The following is a 21,582-nucleotide window of genomic DNA, read 5'->3' as shown; positions in this document are numbered from 1 at the left end:
GCAATTTCATGTTTCGCAACTATTCCGTATAGCTGTGAGAGAATCTTATTGTTCAGCTCAAAAGATGAAAGGAAACATCGTCACCCTCGTGAAGTGGCACGGCATTATCCGGACTGGAAAGCCTTACTCCGCGGTGTTCTAATACCTTCCAAGACTTATCGCACTAATGTTCAAATCACGTGGCACTTGGATCGTCCGAAACAAATATTCTTCCAGCCCAATTTACTCTCGGTCTAACAGCCTTTCGCGTCGTCTGTCACTTTTCTGTCTGTTCTATTACTCTGTGTTTCTTCTAACCTTGCGATATTTTTTTACTTCATTTCAACTTTCTTGGCGCACTTTGTATTTTTCGTTTTCTGGCCAACGCCGAGAAACATTTAACACCAACGTACGAAAAGGCGAGCGAGGCAAGTTGTGGCCACGGCTATGATTCGGTCGGTTATGGGAGTCACGTTCAGGGCTTTTCGGCAGCACGCGTCGGGCATGTAGGCTGAAATTCAGCACGTCTGAACGTCCGCATGACGAAGGTGAACCGCATTTTAGAAGGGGAGTCTCCCTGACAAAACAAAACACGGAACAACGCGGCACCTTTGTATAAGTTTAATGAAACGAAATGACTTTCACCGCGTGTCCGTCACGTGAGAATATTTTCGCCGGCAAAAAAGAAAAAGGATACAAAAAAAAAAAAAAACGGCAAGGCTCTTACCCTTTTTTCTTCTCTCTTTCACCCCGTCCTTCATTCAATCCCGTCAAGCTTTGTTTTTATTTACTTATTGTGCCGCGAGTCTTGAGCGTATAACAATTTGTAAAAGACAATTTCGATCGCACGATATACGGACTAGAGACAAGAAAAATTCCTATCCAAAGACTATAACATTTAATAACGATTTCACGCGTACTTGGCTACCAGGAACGCGACTTCAAGCTTCGTCATTTTACGAAGGCATCTGCATAGAAATGTCGAGGCAGAAAGAGGGAGGCTTGGTATTAATGTCAACGAAAGACGAAAAACAAAAAAAAAAATTAAAAAAAAAAAGTACAAAAATTAGAGTTCACCGAGCGCTTGCCTTGAATTCTTTAGCTTTAAAGATTCAGAGAGCAGTCGAGGCTTCTGTCTGTTAGTAACGCTCGAGGGAGAAATCCATTCTTGAGAGAAATAATTTTTTCATCCTAGGCATAAAGTAAGAGAGAGAGAGCGAAACAGCTAGCGAGGAGGTTGAGTCATATTTAATTTACTCTTTGTTCAACTTTATCGTAGGCGCCGCTATTTTTACAGCTTCTTTGCGCGCGTTAACCTTCTTGTATATTCTTGTACGATATATTATGTATAAGCAAGTGGTGCACGATCGATGCTCACCGATGAAAAATATATTCAACTTTATTTATTTATCCAAGGTAGGAAAGTCGACGACATCTATGACCTCGACTTGTACCTTGAAAACTTGCGTTAAGTGACGAAACATTTATCCAAGAATTCGTAAACCTGTTTGGCATTATTGTAAGGACGATAAAAACATTTACCAAAATTATTCAACAGACAATAATTATTGGTGTATTATTACGACTTTAATTCAATTGAGAAAATTATATGTATTTTTATTTTTATAATTTTTATTTTTTTTTCTCTCCCTTTAACATAACCGTGAAACTTTTGACAAGCAATTTAAACTTTCGGTCAGTACTTCCGCGCTCGAATGCCCTTTACAAGTTGTTCCATTTGTACGAGGTAAGTTTAAGGTGGGGAAAAAAGCTTGCATACGATTTGAATAAGAAGAAGATACCTTGTACTTATATCTTTAACTTTTTGCCCAAACTCGGATGTTCGGGAGTTCAATCTCGAGTAGACACAACGAAGTTACGACGTGTGGTTGGCTGATGTGATGGGAAAAAATGGCGCCCCTTTCTTTGACACCCTCTCCAACTTGGCACAGGCAACTAAACGATTCAGCAAAGAGTGAAAGAGAGAGAACCGCTTGCGAGACTGAACGAATTACTTACACGAAGCACGTCCTTCGTTAGTGGAAAACCGTGTACCCCGAACGAAAAACAACAGAGAAACAAATGAGCTGTGCCAATTGCATTTGCACAAACAAAAGCGAGTGAGGTTATTCTCCTCTTTTCCAAGCTAGTTTGCATCTTCGTCCTCTGAGTTTGTATGAATGTGCCCGGGAACGTTGTTTCTGGAATTCAAACCCCGGGCTTGAGGTTCTTGTCCCTTTCTCTATGCGTAATATGCTTCGTTAGCGAGAGTCTGTATGTACGTTACATACCATTTGCGTAGAATCCAGACGTTATTTCACCAGCGGAATTCTCAACGAGCACATTTGTTATCAACTTCCCGTATGTACGGCATAAGATGCAACCGGTTCTTTGGTTTCCCTCGAAACAAGAATAAGCCCCCCGGTTCGTCGGTTCCGAATGATAAATGTGCTTAAAGGTAATGCAGCTGGAAGAAGAAGGAAGGAAAAAAAAAAACGAAAATGAGAAACGCGTCGGTATTAGGAGCTTCGCGTTTTCAGGCAAAGCGGGTATTTATTTCATCGCCTATTTCTCTCCCTTCTATACGTGCCTCATTTGCTTACACCGAGAACATGCAAGGTGGAAGCTCTCGGCCCCTGAAAGCTCGCGCATATACGTCCGACGTACCCTGTTTCTCCTTCTTGGGCCTTGTTTTTTTTTCGTCTCTTTTTACTCTCTCAGATGTTTTTCCCCCTACCTTTTTCAAGCAAAAACGTGAGCGAGATAATCTTTTTACGGAGATGGGCTGCCGGCGTACGCTTGAACTGTACCCAGCACAACCCAACCCAACCCCGTGCCTCCAGGAACTTTCTAAGTTATTGCCGGCAATTTGTTATAGGCGTTTGTTTGGAGGCAGCCTTTTACCGCTGCTTTTCCTGGGAATTAATAAGATAAACGGTTAATTGCTTCGGGAGATGGAAACGGCCGGAGTACGATGAGGGTTATGTCGTATAAAGAAAATACTTTGGGGAAAAAACAATATTTGGGTAAGAATGTAAGAAGGCAGAGGAAGCTGAGGAGAAGAAATATCAATTGTTCAATATCGGACGAGGTTGAAGTTGGTAAAGTTATCGTAACGAAAGATTGGACAGAAAAAAATTACCGTTTTCCAATTTTAGGATAACCGAAGGAGCTAAATTTTTAAAATACGAACGTGTCTTGCTTTCTGATACGGTTTACTGAATTTCAGACAGTTCAAACTTTGCGAAATAACAGTTTTCCTCAACATGCATCGTTTACAATAAACTTACCAACTTTAACGCGATCATTTTTTCAGAAACAAACCAACCCACGTTCCACTTTCAGTACCCAAACCATAAAATTTGTACTATCGTGAAACAGTCTTGGCAACCTAAGTTTGGCAAAAGCTCTGCTGTCACTACTGATTGAACAGTTTACGTAATGACGGCAAGTCATTGGAACTCCTGTCAATGGTCGAGTAAATAAATGTGATATTAAATACAGTCAATAGATTTTTATTCTGCCAATCCCTCCTACAACATCCACAACGGAAGAAAAATGGTAAAAATTGATTTACACACCTTTCCTATTCGGCCCTTCTTGCTTTCCTGCTGCAACGAGTATAACGTTGGATTTTCCGACTGATTTCAGGTCTGCGACTGTCTGGGCATCAGCAAGGAGTGCGACTACTTCGGGCTGAAACATCAGAGCGCGAAGGGGGAAGAGCTGTGGCTAAACCTGAGGAACCCGATCGAACGTCAAACTGGGGGCGGAGTAGCACATCTGAGGTTCGCTCTTCGGGTCAAATTCTGGGTGCCACCTCACCTGTTGCTGCAAGAGGCGACGAGGTCAGTAACACTTTGCCAGCATTTCCGTTTCGATGGTACAAAAAAAAAAAAAAAAGAAATAGAAAAAGAGAAAGAGCCCTTCAATTTCCAAAATCCGAGACAATTCCTCCGGGGGTTGATTCGCTTTATGTACTGATTTGATGTAAAATTTTCTCAAATTCCTCTCTCGGCGAAATGTACAACACTCTCGCATTCCCGTCACGAGAGGCGTTTTATATCCCTCCCAAAGTACCGTCGAAAGATGATCCTTGCATCAGGACCTCTCTCAAAGCGGTGTTTTTTTTCGGAAGGCTTGTGATTGGATTTGTACGGGGTTTTGATCCCCGTTATATCCAGCAGGAATATGGCGGGATGATCCTTGTGTCTACAGGGATCTACACTCGGCGAGACTCCGGATGGTTGGAGCACTTTTTTCTTCGCCTGCGTTTTATCCTATCCAGAAAGTGATGATGGAGGACGATGAATTTCTGGCGGACGGGATCCACGAGGTGGATAAAACTTACTACAGACTGAAAATTCTATCGTCGTCGAGTGAGACGAAGTGCCACTTGCACTAATCCCTCCGTCAATTGCTGTGACAAAAAATTAGTGAGGGTGTAAATCTAATTCATCAGGTTACACCGAACAACTAGGCTGAAATTATACGGAGTGGAAATGTCGTGGCAAATTTGTGAGAAATGATGAAGAAGATCAGGGAAAACAATAACGATATTTAAAATACATATCCGAATAGACAAGCTGGGAAAACAATCAGTCATAGCGGTACAACAATTCGATGGAAATTTCAATCAAGTAGAGATACAAAAAAATTCTTCAAAGTATAGCACACGAATGAGGAAATGAAATACCGCAGAAGCAAGCAATCAAGCCATGTCCGAAACGTCTTTTGTTGATCGTACAAGTCTTGATTTGTGAGGTAAGAGGATTCGAAGCTTCAGATTGGTACGTTTTTCGTCTCTCATAGTTGGCCTTCGGTCGGTTTTCTGTATCACATGCCATAACCAAACCCTAACGAACCACTTTATATCCTTGTCTTTGATTAGACGAAGATTACGAGTATTGGACTACCAATTACAAACATCTCGATCGCTTGTAATCAGCAAGAAAAGTTCAGAAAAACGAAGAACCGTTGACCAAGTTTTCAGACATGCGCGTTCTTTAGACAAATACACACTTGGCTCGGGATGTCGCGAAATGTAAGGGTGCTGATCGATTCGCTCGACGAGAAATGGTCCATCCTTTAATCTACCACCACTCAAGAAACAGTCATAAAACCCTTCGGAGGCCGGAGGTGGATTACTTTGAACCGAAAACGCAACGGAGGACCTCAAGGAGTTTCAGAGGATGCCTTTGAGGCGGATTTGGTTTCAGACCCGAGGCGAGGTTTTCCGAATCCTCTTAGCGGCCTAATTTCGAATCGTACCAACCTGCCTGTTTCCTTGAAGAAAGACTGAGAGAATCGGGAGAAAAAAGGGCAGCACGGGGCTTTCTTCGACGGTCGAATTTCACGGATAATCCAGTGTACGGAGCGACCGTTTCAGCCCCGATGTTTTATTGCGCGGTTTTGTTTGTCCAAGACTCTGACTACATACAGCACCGGGTAACGGAACGGTTCCTTAGACATCCCAACGGAAATTACATTTCCATCCTAGAGCCCCTTTTTCCTTATACTAGTACGCCTTGCGACGAGAATCGAGACTTACCTTCTCCATCAGCCAAACGAGGAAAAGGGTCCCCCGTCATTCTCCTTTTTTTATTTTTTTTTTTTTGTTTTCACCCGACCCCCATCGCTCTCTCTGAGCATGGTAAATGCATGCATAGGTTCATTTGGACTTCGATGTATCGTCGCGCGGTGCTGGCGGAAATTGGGTCGCGTTGGACCGACGGGTAAATCGGTTATCGATCAAACCGTGCTCTTCTTTGTATCGAGTGAACCGAATTCCAAGTTTCGAGGTGCAGAAATTGCACCGGGTTTTCCAATTTCAACGGCTCTCCAAACCTGATCCAGCAAATGAGTGCATCATAAATACAAACCGCTTCTCCTTCGCACGTATAGCGATCTCCGAGTGAACTCTAACGAAATTACACTCTCATCTCTTGGAAGCTCGAGCTAGATCCAGAAGGAAAGAGCGGAAAGACGAGAAGTGGAATTACGGTGCATAGCCTCCGTGTAAAATTAATCCGATGTGGGACCACATTTAATTACGTTACAGTTTGGAAACGGTTCGTGGCTCTTAGCGGAAGGACCTGATGCTGTTTAGGAGACCCAAGAAAGGAGACGCAGTCCAAGTCTGTCGCAAGTTTACAGAAGACAGCAACATTTGGAAGATCGTTTTTTCGTTTTCGACCGGTAGGAATTTGGGGCTTGGTCTGAATTTCGGATTCAATATCACGGTGCGCTGGATTTTACGTCTCGATTTTAGTAGCTACTCGGACAGCTACTGCGGGTTTATATTCCATTTTCTATTTTTATGATTCTGCTCCTCGATCCGATCCTCTCAAGGTTTAACTAACCGAACGTTGCACGGCTGACCAGTTGACCATCGAGGCGTGAGAGCACCTAGTCACCCTCGAATGTATTATGTATCACGTAGCTACGCACATAGTCGGATTCGGGATGAGTCAAACTCACGAATATTCGACCACCGCTTTTCGCCTCCATTCTCTGCACCCTGCTGTACATTTAATCGCGATCCCTTTACATCCACGCTCGTGTCTTAGCAAGCGAGCAGCAGAAACGAATTCCCACCCCGCTTGCGGATTTGAATTTGAATTTGAATTTGAATTTGAATTTGCATTTGAATTCGCGCGAGAATCATTCCCGCGACACTAACAGTTCCTAATTTTATTGAGACATCTTTCAGGTTGACTATACTGTATAATGTAGGTGTTACCACTGCTGTGGATCCACATTATACGAGGCGTCTAATTGCTCGAAGAGCTTTAGACCACGTTTTGTCCACGTAATGCCCTTACAAAGATACCTTTCGAGTCCAGAAAGTCAGTTGAAGATTGAAAGTTTGCTAGATTCTAATTTCAATTTTGGAAAACAACAAGGCGGTGAATTTACACTGTATACTTCCTGTCCTTCGACATATGGACCCAAATCTGCGGACTCTGGACGCGTTTGTGAAAGTTGCGAATGATGAATAATCTCGACAAACCTTCTAACCAGTCGGGCTGCTATGCCAAGCAATATTCTGAACATTGACCCAGAACTGTCCAAAACCATTAAGATAAAGTTAGTAACGTTACTGTAACGATCGATACATGTTTAGGAAAGATCGTTACTTCGCACCTTGAGCAGTGTCCGAAATTTAGTAAACCATGGCTCTTATACGCTTATTTTGGGAAGCCAGTTCATTTAAAACCATTTTCAAATTGCGGAATAATAATTATTATTTCCCCGACGTTTCGTTACGTTAACTCATCCAAAACCTATCTGTTCGACCAGTGAAACTCCTTTCCGACAATACCCTTGATGGGAAATCCTGTTTACTGCTGGTTAAAGGAATACTTTCCCCCTCAACCCCAAAATACTTGCGACCTTCTTGATATGCAACGACTCATGTGTGTAAGCTCGAGCAGTCAGATATTTTATGTGTACACGTTTCGACCATAAGCAGTGAGTTATAAGCGCTATTTTTCCCTGACTCCTCTCCAACTTGACCCGATGGAAGGAAGGAAGGAAGGAAGGAAGGAAGCTACTAGCCAAAGTACTCTTCTTTCCGCCTCTGCCTCTTCCCCTTTTTCTCCTTCAGCTTCCTCAAAACTCGCGGTTCAGAGACATTCAATGGAATATCTTCATCGTTCGGCGGCCAAGAGCCAGAAAGGGGTTGGAATATGCTGGGTGGACAGTAAAAACACTCGAATTCACTCTGGAATGAAAAAGATTGGCAAAAGAGGACGAGGATCAGCGGAGGAACGTTACCGAGAAACGAGAAAGCGGGTCGTGATATAAATCAGAGGCTATTACAACCCTTTTTCCCCTTTCTTCCTTTTTTATCACCGCGTATCGCCGCCGCGCCGCCCTGGGAACAGAGCTGCATTCTCAATATTGGATAATATTCCATACCATTGTGCAGTATTCTCGTTCTGACTATCATGCCTGCAAGAAATTCTTCCCAGCCGTAAGAAAACCTCTTGGCAAGCGAAAATCTATGTCCGTCTCTATACTTCAGGTATGTTCGCTGAATCCGGCTGATGTCAGTACCATTGATAACGTGATATTACGTGTGTCCGCAAACCAGCACGTTTCTTTCATTCGACGATCCAGGTTGTATCGTTCTTGCAACATGCTGCCGATGCCAAATAATACATTCGTTTTTACCATTCAATTCCATTCGAGATTCTAATTTTCCACCCAAGGGCGTCGGTTTAGCCTCAAGTACCCAACTATGAGGCTAGCCGCTCACGGCTTATCGGAAAACTTCTAATTCCATCCCTCGATTCACCGCCGAGGAGGATAATCCTCGGGTATAATCGAGAATGGGGGGAGGGGGGGGGGGCAGAGAAAAAAATTATCCTCACCCACTGAGTTTAATTGGGTTCTTTTGGGTTAGTCGGGTATTTTCGAGTCTAATTGTCCTTTTCACAGTTGTAGGTTTAAACCCGGATTTCAACGTTCGTTTCAATCGTGTTTTGTACTCTTTTTCGTCTCCATTTGTAACCGCGATACGAGCGACCATTTTTTTTACAGGTCGTTGAAGATTATGATCGTTGTTATATATACATATATGTACATATACAAATATATATATATATATATTTTTTCTCTCGCATTTTCGATTCGTCCTCTCATCTTGTTTTAAATTCTGCCCGATGTTATCTTAACGTATGAACCGTGACGTTTATTATCGAGCAAAGTTTTTTTTTTTTTTTTCTTCTTTTCTAATTTATATGTAATAGAGAAAATGTATTCTTATGCAAAGCAGATTCTCATACGTGAATAAATTTTCGATAAAAAACAAATAACCCAGACTATTGTGGGACGTTTCTGAATTTCAGTCAAGATCAAAAATTACCATTCATTGAACAACGTAAACGAATAAGAATACATGCTCACTTCGAAGGGAAGGTCGAACGTACACTAACAAAAGGTCACAAGCTTGTCGATGTGTCAGGTATAATTGCTAGATCGAAAAAGTGGTTTGTAGTTTCTATAAATATTCATTAGAATACAATCCGCGGCAACGCTACATTAAGAACCATTTTTTTTTTTGGGGGGGGGGTTAGTCGCTCTTACATTATAAGATTCGCAAAATAACTTTCAAGTACAGTGTAAATTTTATTACGTATCATCTATTTTGCATAAATCAGGATCAACTCCCTCATTTGCGAATCCACAATGATTTGGCCGGTGACTAGTTTCGATGTTCTGCAACAACTTCAATCTAAGATCAGGCCGAAGTATTACAAATTTTTCAAACCCCTTTTGATTTGCTTCTTCATTTATCTATTTTTTATTTTTTTCAATTTCCTAAATCTTAGATTTTCGAACACGGACTTTTCCTCTCCTCGATCTGATCGGGAACAATGACCGCACTATTACAACGATGAAAAAGCGGTCTGGGAATGATAGGCTTAATTAATTTCCTCCCGAAGCCGGTTCCCGGTTCACCGCCCATTTCTCTCTCGTATGAGAGAATCGACCGCGGAGGGAACGACACGAATTACGAAGATTTACGAGATGAAATATCCTTCCTGGTTGAAACATCTTGCCGGTACGTGTATCGGCGTTCCCTTTCTCTCTATAGCACGTGTCTTCTACCGCCGCGTAGCAATTTGATATCCCTATAAGGAGAAGGAGGAAGAGGACCAACCGCGATGCCAGCTTATGAGTTATGCCCCACGTGTGTCGGAGCAAACGGTTAGTGCGGGATCGACATGCGACATTACCAACCGGAACTACCTGAATCCCAAAATGTCACGCCGAAGAAGCCTCGAAACCTCTTCCACACGAAGATCTGCGTATTAGTCATGATCTGGACTCGAAATTCTTGTTCTTGTTCTTTCCATGGGTTTTCGGCAACACCGCCAACAAATTTCTCGACCATGAACTTACCAACCAACCGTTGTCAAAACTTTCTCTCAAGATTCAACACGACTTTCCGGTATATTACGGCGATGCGAATATTGAACAGGCTCCTTCGCGCTGTTGGATAGCATTCAATCAAGCCGGCTGAGATGACGTTGACGAGATAACGGAAAGGTCTGAGTTATCCGTTTAATTAAACCGTGCACCTGAAACCGCCGCGACGAAAAGTACCTCATAGGCACCCAGCTGCTGGATCTCCCTAGATAAATTCCGAATCTATTCACACCTGGTTAACTAGACAAGCGTTGAAACGGGGAGACTGAAAGTGGATTTCTGCACGTCGGAGCCTCGCAAGCTCGCATCTTCATTTACTCAGACAGACGGTGGATTGCTGTTTGCAACAGACGTAGCTGATGCTTCTCCTGCATCTGTTGCGTGTGCACGTTGCGCAACCATTTAGCAGGATGGATGCGGAGCGGTGATTTATTGATTTTCATACGGAATTATTCATCGTTACTCCTGGAGAATTCGAAAGCTGTAATCCTAGTTCGTTTTAGCTGAAGTTAGAGAAGCTGAGATAAGGATGAAAAACTTTTTTAGATCTTGTCGTCCTTTTGCCTTCGACCGTATCAGCCGACGCCAGACGTGGAAAAAACTCATTTCGTGTTTGTCTGTGTATGTATGTGTTCAAATCCGTACAATACACGAAAACGAAATTGTTACTTTCATCTGTAAAGCATCAAAAACCGCGGGGAGAAAAACTTGGACTTCAGGAGCAGCGTAAAGAGACGATTCAATCGAATGGAAGTCTTCCGATGAAAATGCGGTAATGAGAAAAAGGTGAAAGTAATCGTTCGCGTTACGTTTTCTTTTTCAATTTCTGTGTAATGTTCACTCCAGAGTAATTCCATTATTCAATTAATCGAAGTATGGATTATCCACCGACGCCCATACCACTCCGCGAGTATCTCTCTCTCTTTCTCTCTCTCGAGATCGAAGTGGCGGTTCCGCGTTACCGAATTGAGTGAATTAGCGATACCCTCTCAACGTTTGCACTTCGTTTCTTGCAATTACTTGCCCCGTTCCCCAAACTCTTCTTCTTCCGTCACATCCACGTTCACCGTTATGAATACGTGAGTATCAAGTTTGAAGGCCAGACGGCACCAGAACGATCATTTCGAAGTCCGCGCGGGCCGTTGGTGGCAGAATACACTGGATTTATTCCACCGGGACCAAAAATTACTTTTAGGGTTCAAACAGCGAGTGATACCTACGTGTCTCAGCGTCGTTCAGAGGCTCGAAGCTATCCGGACACGTAGTTTGAAGTTTTCAAATTTTATACTTCGGTGTTGCGAAATCGAGTTTGGGAACAACGGGCTCGAACCCTCAGCCTCCTTTTCCTGCATTACCTCAACAGTCGTGTGGAGGATCGAGAATCCTCGCGTACGAACAAAAATCCCCCCCGAGCTGTTGGATCGTGACAAACTTCTCTCTGAAGTTGGTATCGCGTGGCCACGTTTACGGGCTTCGACCTGCACCCGTAAATTACAACAAGCGATATCAACTCTGATGAACTCATTGGGCGCCGGTGTTCAGTGGGTCCGGTTTATCTCCCTCGAGGGCTTTAGAATTTAGTATCTGTGTAAACTACCGGTGAATATGATTCGGCGCCGCTTGACCGGTCGTCTGAACCAACTTTCGCGCCGAGGGTTCGGAAGGGCCGAATCCCAGACTCTGAAGCACCGGCACAGGTGGCCGCAGTGCCGAAGTTCACTCGGTTCGCACCCAGTTAATGGTTTATCGAATCTTGACCGCGACCGGAAACCCTGGCGTCTTAAACCTCGCTTCTCTGCACCATGATAGCTGACCTCAGCGACGATAATGGAGATGGACAGGACCCTTAACGACCACCTAGAGTTGAGACATGATCGTGGATACACCGCTTGACCCAATCTTGGACTCGTTGTGAGTATCCACGGATATTCGTCGACGAAACTTCTCGCTTTCCGATCCAAGAAGAAGAATGCAGACGGCTGAGCTCCAAGCGCCATGGAGTAAGAAGACAAGGAACACCTGCTTCGATATTGCGTTCGAAGACTCGCGTTGTTGGATCTCGACCATGGATTGGATCGTTGTTTATGGGAATAGTCACTCCTCTCGAAGTAGATGATCCCGGAGGATAGCGATTTGGAAGGAATTAGGCGACCTGGGTACGAGGAAAACGAAAAGCTGTGGTTGAGGCGGAAGAGGGGGAATAAGAATCGGTAGAACACAATGGGAGGACGAGGAGGGCCTCTGTGGAATGACATTTACGCACGGGCACGCTTCCAGAGGAGAAGAGGTCGAAGGTGAAAGGTGACGAAGCGAAGGTGCCGGCACCTCGTCAGTACCGCCGTTTTTCACCACCACTGCGAACACCTTCTTCACACGGCGAAGATTATTAGACGGAGCCCCTCGGCTCTCGTTATTCGAAATCACGTCGTAGAATTTTTCCCGCTCCCTGCCTTCCTTATTTCCCGTCGAGTGAGTGAGCCCTCGAAAACCGACCCTTTTCATAGACCGGAGCTGGAACGGGGGAACTTTTGTCGGAAACTAAATCCGCGAACACTTCCATTTCTGAACCCCCTCGGCAAGGAGTCGTTTTAAATCGGATACTGGCTGCGTATTGCGTCTGAAGGTAACCTCGTCGTTCCATCAATTTTCGTATTTCATTTAATCACCGTACCCTACATCTTTTCTTCTCCTTTTATCGTCGTCGCAGCTCTGATCCGAAAGGACAGCGCTTGCGGAGCTGCGATTAGACGATCTTAACGGGAAACCGTATTAGGCATGCGCTTTGATAATGGACTTTGACTTTCGATCGATAATGATAATGGACTTCGAATTTCGGCCCCGATAATAATAATTACAATGAACGAGTCACAGGCGAGGCCATTAGCTGTAGTTGGTCCCACAGCTGAATGCCAAGCTGTTTTCGCTTAGCTGAACGTGAAACGAGACCCGACTAACTCGCAACGGCTTTACGTTTGCGTAGTTGACGTTTCGGAGTTCGAATCGAATAAATATCGGCGTTAGTTACCTTGGGAGCGTTGAAGCTGATGGAATAAAAGCGGCGAATAGTATGGACGTGGGTATTTTTGTATCAAATGTTGCGTGGCTTGACAGAAACGAGGGAGACGGACGGACCGTGGCTCATTCATTATTCAACGTTGTCCGTTCGGACTGCGTTCGTACCGATCTACCTGTTGGACTTTATTGTCTTCTATTTACAATGGAAATATTACTACAGGCTTGTGCCTGTGTCATAAATTGCGGTTTTCTATCCGTGTACCTATGCTGGCGAGAAGGCAAGAAAGCTGGCTGAAGAAGAACAAGAAGAAGAAGAAGAAGAAGAAGAAAAAGAAACGCAGGCATACCGATCGTTCGAAGACGAACGCGAATCGATGTGTCGATTTGGGAAATTTCAACTTGAAGTAAAAGTCATCGTGACACAGCCAGCAGTTTGGATCAAACGTGAAATACTGAAGTATGTATAATTACTCGTATCAAAGCGGAATCGCGTAACGCGGTTACACAAACGAAGGCCAAGGTGTGTTTGCCGGTGAAACTCACCACCCTTCGTACCTACCTGAATCCCAAAGTGGCTACACTTAGCTGTATACATACGCGTATAATGTATTACGGGAAAATTAGATTAACCCAATTCAGTGATAAATCTCGTTAGCTTTCATCTCGTCTCATGTCTCTCGGTGTAGTTGAGAAACTTGGCCTACGAAAATTTCTTCTACCCTAATTTCCCTGCTACCGAATTGCAACAGAAACCGAGAGGAAAGTTGTAAAGAATCCTGTTTTTTTTTTTTTTTTTGTTTTTATTATCTTGTTTCGTAATATCTTCATCAGTGATTTTCTATTATTCAGTCAATTCCACATTCGTCAATCCTGGTTCGGGTATTAATTTTTTTAAATCTCGACTCACGCTTTTTGCCGAACAAACAATTCATCTCCGGATTTATCGGTCTGCAGCCGAGTTGTCATTGGTATTCTCTACATATTGCAATTCCACACGTGATCGCTTATATAAATCGCATGGAAGCGGTAATCGATACCTCTGTGACATTTCGCGAAATCTTGGGCAATCTATAATCGAAATCCCTGCAACCTGCGTTTCGTCATTCTGCATGTGTAAAAGGATTTTCACAAAACTTGCACAAATGTTACAAAGATTTATTTATCCTGCACGATCCGGTAAAATAATTACAGATATCGATTCATCGAATCATTTGAAATCGCAATCTTTCGCTACGAAATTCTATCGCGAATGGTGAATTTAGTCTAGCTGTCTTAATTGATAATTGAACAAGAGTCGTTCGTTCAGAATTTCAAATACGAGGGTTAAAAAAATAACCCCATTACCGCTCGCTCGGGCGTAAAACAACAACAACAGAGAAATTCCGCTTACTCCTACAATATACACATAAGGAATAATGAGTGTTTAATTTTCGCCTCGCGTGTTCTCGGTAACGCGAATTGAGAGTTTACCCTAATTTTCCGCGAACCGAATACAAAGTACGAGATGTATTGTAATTTATGGGGAGAGAAAATTTTTCCGCGGAAATATTTCCCTGTAAACACTAATTACCCGTAAAATGAATAATTACGGTGAAAAGTAGGCGCTTGATATTCATCACGATCATTCTAAGCCTGGTATTCAGGCTTGACTACGTAAGCTTCGCGTGCTTTGTACAGTCGGACATATTGTTCGTATAAATTCACTTGGCGTTCTTTTTATTTCTCAAATGGGATAAAACCACTGTTCCGGAAAATTGTTTTTATCAAGACAACAAATTTTTTTCTATCTCTGCGGTAATTGTATAAACGGGATAATAAATTACGTACTCTTCGGGTGTTCTTAGCCCAAGAATTATTTTTATTGTTATTATTGTTATTATTATTATTACGGAGTCTTGGATTTTATTTTCGTATAATTTTGCGCCGGGTAATTCAGAACGTCATCGAGATGCAGGGTCGTGTATATATAAGGGACGAAAACTTATTCGATTTATGCAATAATTCGTTGGCAAGGATATTACGAAAGTTTGCTTCTAAGATTTTATTTATATGTTCATCGGAAGTTGCAGTATAGTTGCATTTGGTGAACGGAAAATCGAGGTAATTTTAATCCCCGTTTTAGCAGCTGGATTTGTATTCGCAGCGAACGCGGTGGTGTAAGATTGAAATGCATCTTTGGAAAATGCATCATCCGCCGCAGTTTCGCTGCTCGAAAACTTCGGAAGTCCTCATCTTCCAGCCGCTGCGTGATGGAAGCAGTTCGTAACTCACTTGCTGTGTTAGCTGGAGGATAATTGCGAAAAGCAACAATGCGGAAGCAATGCTCGAAGCTTCGGAGTTTGAGTTGAGAACTCTGAGATTTTAGTACCCCTGACTTGTGGGAGCTTGAACAAAGTCCGACTACCAGACAATTGCGAACTATTCAAATTGCAACACAGTCTCACCTAGAAATATCGGGAATACCGCGCGGAGAACGTTGCGTGGCTCTTCGTCGTTTCTGTTTGCTTTATTGCGCCGTTTTTTCGAAGATAGATAGATAGATATGTGTGTAAAAATAACATATGAAAAATGTAATGTGCGGTGAAACATGAGTCCTGAAATAGTATTACGTCAGTTGATTAAAGTAAAGTAAATATCAGATTTTATGACTAGCAACCGAGTTAAGTTGAGATAAATACAAGTAGGGAAAGATGGAAAAGGTTAGTAATAATAGTTTGAGAAGCAAAAATGACGTCCATCACACTAATCCGTCTAAAATCAGCCATCAGATACAAACACGCATATATGTATAATATCATTACACATACGCGAAATGCAACAAATTATAATAGTACTTTAAAATGTACATAAAAAAAAAAAAATGATAAACACTGTGAAATTTATATTTCATTTTCTTTATCGCAATGGACTTGATCTTGACTTGATTTTTAAAGATGAAGAAACTGTGTTGCTGAGGAATGCAACTTTACGTTTTTAAGGAAAAATGGTTAACTCGAAAGTTTATTAGCTTTGTCTAAAGTTGTTAATTGTTTTTTCCATTTACTGAATTCATTCTCGTATACTATCTATTTACTATTCGGTTACTCATCATCCCGTCTGAGAGGCCATATTGAGAAAAAGAACTAAAATATTCTGGGCGCCAATCATGCCTGGCGAACGAAGGAGAATCGGCTCAATATAATCCCGAGCACTACTTGAGCCTTAATTCCACTCTGGCAGGTACTTCATAAGTTGCAAAACGTTTGATGAAAAATCTCCAAAACGTCTGGCCTCGGGGTCGAGATGATGATGAGCAGCTTCGAGAACACTTCAAACAGATTGTTTTCATCTTCCTCTATTTCGGTAAAGTCGTCAGAAGGTTGATTTACGTTTTTTTTTTTTTTTTCCTACATTTCATCCTTCATCGACTTATATTTCGCAGCTTCGTTTCTTTTCTCTCTCTCTGACTATTTTTAGACGAGGTTTAATCCTTCGGCAGTATACAATTTTGCCGTGGTCATAAATTCAACTTGTAATTTCGTCTAGCCTTATAGTCAAGTTGTTGAAAAGTTTTCTCATAAAAATTTCACGAAGGTGGTGGTAAAAGAAAGGGAAGAGAAGAGAAGAGAAGCGAAGAGAAGAGATTGCCAAGTGGCAATTCTGAATTATTAATTTCGCATAGTGAGTCCCTTGGGGAAAAAGGACTCGGGAGGGGAAGTAAAGGCGACGCGACGGCGAAAATTTGCCGCACGGTGGAATATCTCTGTAGAATATCTATTTTAAGCATCAATTATTCCCACTCAGCGGGAATATTATTTACCTCTCGCCGGTTATTCCAATCAGGTGAGATTTACATGTGTGAGTACATCTTATGCGACTTATATTGTATGTGTGCATCGAGCTTAATTACCTATACCTTTTAATATAATAATAATATATACTGAAATATTATGTACGTTAAAGTTGAAGGAAGATCGATTACCTTTAACAACTCTGAGAGCCTTACTTCTTTCACATTGTTAAGAAGTAACCTTCGTTACTTTAAACTGCGAATCGATTTAATACACGATCCTTTCACCTGGGAAATACCTTTGAAAATTAAATTCATGCGAACAAACTTACTCATTTTCTATGAAACTAAAATGTAGCTAGATCGTAATAAATTGAAAGTATGATGAAAGAACGCAGGAAAAAAAAATGTTATTATACCATGAGTCATTTTGGGAATTCACTTAATGAAAACTTCTGTAGAATTAAGTCTTGACTGTCGACGATTTATTTAGCTGTATTAATTTTCCTAAACCATCGAGACCCTAAGCTCATCCTAATAAGGATTCACTTATGTTATTTCTACCGCTAGAAAGTGTTTTCCATACGTTGCGAAGAGTGTTTTGCCACTTCGACGAAACATTTGTGTAAATTCACGATGTAACGAATAATTTGATCGCGGTATTCAATTAGCGACGCTTATAATACGGTCAACTTGACCACATTCCATAAACCAATTGGATTTACTAAACCGTATGAATCATTGTGCTTAAAACTGTTAAATGATATTCGTTAATGTGACGACATCACGAAACAGTAATTACTTAATCGAATTTTTTTTTTTTTTTTTCTACAATCTTTATTCGCCGGAATTCGATGTTCAACCTCTGTAAAAATTTTCTTTATCGTACGTACAAAAACGCTTCTACAAATTGACATTGTCTGGGATTTTGCCGAGGAAGCAAAGTGTTTTCATTCATCGTGAGCTAGTGCAATTGCGTATAAAGTACGTGTCACTTTTCTCATTTCAGACACCAATTCTACCTCCACTCCCGACTGGAACTTGTCGAGGGTAGGCTGAAGGTGTCGGATTGGGCATCGGCCGCATGGCTCGTCGCGTTGATCGCCCAAGCCGAAGGCGGCGATTACGACGCTCTAAAGCCACCGCATGCGATTTACTCCCAATGCTGTCAGATCCAGCCCAACGAGCCCTGTGACCCAAAACCGCATGATTTTCTGCATCAGATCGTGCAGCAGCACAAAGATATCAAGGTGAGGAGAAATGTCTGGTTAGCTGCGCGTTAAAGCTGTTCAACAAATTATTGTCAACGTACACTGAGGAGAAATTTTTATCTCCGGCTACCGCTCAGTCCTTAACTATTTTCATTTTTTACCATGATCGAAAAATACAGTTCTAGGTAGAAAATGAAAATTAGTTTTCCAGCTGTTACCGGAAAGTCTAGTATCCGTTGCTATTCTTTCTAATTACGATCACTGTTGCTATATTTTTTTTGTAACCGTTGCGAAAATTTAATGCTTGTGCAAGACTAAATTGACGTTAAAGCCTTATTTAACTAAGAAAGTAGAGTAAACCTCAAACTGATTTTGCGTCGCAATTACCAAAAATGGATCGACGATAGCGCAAAATGTTTAGGCGTACCTCGTTTTTCCTAATTCCAACAATATTCAAACAGTTTTTTTTTAACGGTACCTGTTTGACTCCATTTTTCTAGTTACTGTAACAAATGAAATTTTCCTCAGTGTAATCCCTTTTTTTTTTTTTTTTTTTTTTTTTTTTTTTTCGCAAAAATCCAATCGCCTATTTAATGACGGACCGAAGTCATTAATTGTATGAAAAATATCCACGTTTCGTCATCGATGTAGATATTGAACTAAAATTATTTCTCGTTACATAAAATTAAAATAAAAACAAAACTGCGAAATTTATGTTCTAACTCGTTGCGAAATTATCGTGAATTTTTTTTCAGGCTCCTCCTTAATGATTCTTCTTAATAATCGTTATAACTTTTTTCAAATTCTTAATTTAACCTGCAATACCTGTTCTCATTTGTCGATTTTTTTTTCTTCTTTTTTTCGATTTTGAATATTAATCGTAAAATCCTAAATGCGTTAATATGGATTTGCGATATTTTTTAGCAACTCCATTATTTATCGTGCTCAACCATTTCCTGATTGCGTAGGAAAAAATAACCTGTCGTATCTACGTTCTATTTCCTATACATATATATATATATTAATATTCTTGTCGGTGGACATGATTTGGCGAACATTTTTTTTCTTCATGAGCCGTAAGTTACGTAAGTAGTTTATTTGAGCAAGGCCATTATTTACCTTGTCGATGTTACTCGCGTGTATGTGAATATATTTATAATAAATAATTTTATCGTTTTTATTGCACACTGCGTTTGACCTTTAGTTATATGTGCATATATATATATACACATATTATATGCACACACCGACCACGGAGTATGCAAATCTGTCCGACATGTGAGCTCGGCATAACAGAGTGGGTGAATCCCATCGCATGAATTCCATTACAGAGACATACAGGAATCCCAAACTGCTCGACACAATCGAGTACACGTAATATCGTTCGGCAAGGTGGGGAAAATTTTTACGGGAGGGTCATAATGTCGGTGTAAAAGCGCCGGTAAACGACCAGTTAATTCGGATGATAATACCAGTTAATGGTCAGAACGGTATTGTCATAAGCATAATACACCGAAACGGCCATTTACCGGTACATTTATTCTGTAGATGTATATAGGTATAACAAAGATGCAGAAAATTAAAGAATCGGGTGTATTCTCAAATTTCATAATAATAGTCTTTGAGGATAAAAAAAAAAAAAACAAGAAGAAAAGAAAAGTAATCTTTAAAGACCTCGTTTTCGAGCTAAAATGTCATCGGGCACGCTTATGCAAATTCAATCGCGTTCTCGTCTGTCCAATTCTTTAGTTTGTTTATTTGCATATTCCCAAGTGGTTCAGAATATAAGAAATTATACACGGTTTTCGCGGCAAAAAATTTTGTGAACCTGCTCTTTGAAAGGAAATTTGATTCGATAATAACTGTTGAAATTCATGTACTCAGAATATGCAACTTTTTGTTAGATAAGAACCATTAATTACAGACAATTATGTTAATTAATGGTTACCGATTGAGGCGTTTAAACTTGTACAACATATAAGGCAATTCGCATTTTTTTTTAAATATGTTTCTGTATTAAAAACTGTAGAATTTTTATGTGCCAGAAAAAATCCTGCGTTTGACATATTAGCATTAAAATCTTACAACCAGTTTTTTGGGATAAACACACTTATACATTGAATTTAAATAGGATGAAAATAAAATATAAACTTACGATCATATAGATATTCATTACGTATCGAAATACGTGTTTTTCAGAAAAGTTTATTGCTTCAGTCGCCTTTATATCGCTTTCACTGTGTGTTTACTATATTCTTGGTAAATTTTATTGATTGAACACTTGAATAAAATTACCATACAATTAGCTCAAGTTGAAGCTGAAATTTTGCTGTAGTACATTGCAAAATTGTAAAATTGACGGGTTCAGAGGTCCAAAAAGTCGGCCCTCCGAGATCTTACGGGATTTGTCCGGAATCCGACCTTCGAATTCGACAAATTTCAAATGAAGGGTTGAGTATTCTGGGTTAAAGTTGCAGAGGTATTTAGATATTGGAATCTGACCGATACAAATCTATTGTGTTATTTCCCCAGGGGATGAAAGCATCCGCCGCCGAGTACTGGCTCTTGAAAGAAGTGTCCAACTTGGATACGTTCGGCCAAGAGATGTTCCACAGCAAATTCGCCTACAATGGTGTTTCAATGATCGGCGTGGGGCCCCATGGAATCACCGTATACCGCGGCTCGGACGAGGAGACCCAAAAGTGCGTATTCTAAAGAGCTAATAACACGCGTCGACGTAACTTTCGAATTTGTTGCATTGTAAGGTATCTTCGCTTCTTTGCCTCGGCTAAGTAAATACTTATAACACGCAATAATTCATCCCCAATGATACTTTATTTCACCGCTAGAGGCAGCACCGTCCGCTTTCCACAGTTTTACTGCGATTCGGCATTAGCCGGCCGGAGCTCCACCGATAAAGAAGGAACACCTCATTTTATCCCCTGTAGATAAAACAATTACTTTATATATCTTACTTGGGAGATTTCTTTCTCGTCGAAACCCGCAAAAATATTTTTATCCAGTTGAATTACTGCTTCGCTGATCTACCCAGCAATTTCGTTTCAATGATTGAGATGGTCCTTTGCTTTTTGTTTCAGCATCCCGTACACGGCGATTCAAAGTGCCATGTCTCAACGTCGCATGTTTCATCTAGTTTACTTATCCCTTGACGGAGTGGAAACGTCGTTGAATTTCAAATTGGACTCGAGCCAATCGGCAAGTGGATTGTACAGGGCAATCACCGAGAAACATGCCTTCTATAGCTGCGAGACTGTCAGGAGCGCCGTTACTGCCCAGTTCATAAGAGACTTGAAGGTAATTTAAACTGTATATAAGGCATATATTTTCATCTTTGGAATAGCCTGGTCAGATCAGTATTCTATCTACATTTTTCTTCTATTGAACAATAATAATACTAATAACTCGTTTGATTATAGGGAACAATTATTTCAATATTTAACGAGGATTCAACGCTGGGTAAAAAGTACGTCTTCGACATTCGTAGAACCTGTAGAGAGGTGTACGACAATGCTCGACGAGCTCTGTATTGCGAGGCAGCGAATATCAGTCTACCGGAAGAGAATCAGATCATAGATAGGCACGATTGCGGAGATTGCGCCAATCCTAAATGCAAGGTACTTCCATCATGGCCACGCTTCTATCTAATTT

At 41.3% G+C, this 21,582-nt stretch overlaps 1 protein-coding gene across 1 annotated transcript in view; it reads left to right on the top strand.

Annotated features, from left to right (window-relative positions):
• Nucleotides 1-21,582, top strand: part of LOC124178680 (E3 ubiquitin-protein ligase MYLIP) — a 140,325-nt gene that overhangs the window by 114,580 nt on the left and 4,163 nt on the right. Inside the window, exons 2-6 of the mRNA XM_046562224.1 lie at nt 3,631-3,827; nt 17,712-17,952; nt 20,446-20,615; nt 21,012-21,228; nt 21,351-21,548. Coding sequence (XP_046418180.1) covers nt 3,631-3,827; nt 17,712-17,952; nt 20,446-20,615; nt 21,012-21,228; nt 21,351-21,548 — 1,023 coding nt within the window. The remainder of the gene's footprint in view (nt 1-3,630; nt 3,828-17,711; nt 17,953-20,445; nt 20,616-21,011; nt 21,229-21,350; nt 21,549-21,582) is intronic.

Source organism: Neodiprion fabricii, chromosome 3, assembly GCF_021155785.1.
Source record: "Neodiprion fabricii isolate iyNeoFabr1 chromosome 3, iyNeoFabr1.1, whole genome shotgun sequence".
Lineage (NCBI taxonomy): Eukaryota > Metazoa > Arthropoda > Insecta > Hymenoptera > Diprionidae > Neodiprion > Neodiprion fabricii.
The sequence above is the reverse complement of the archived record's forward strand: the minus strand, read 5'-3'. Positions and strand labels throughout refer to the sequence as shown.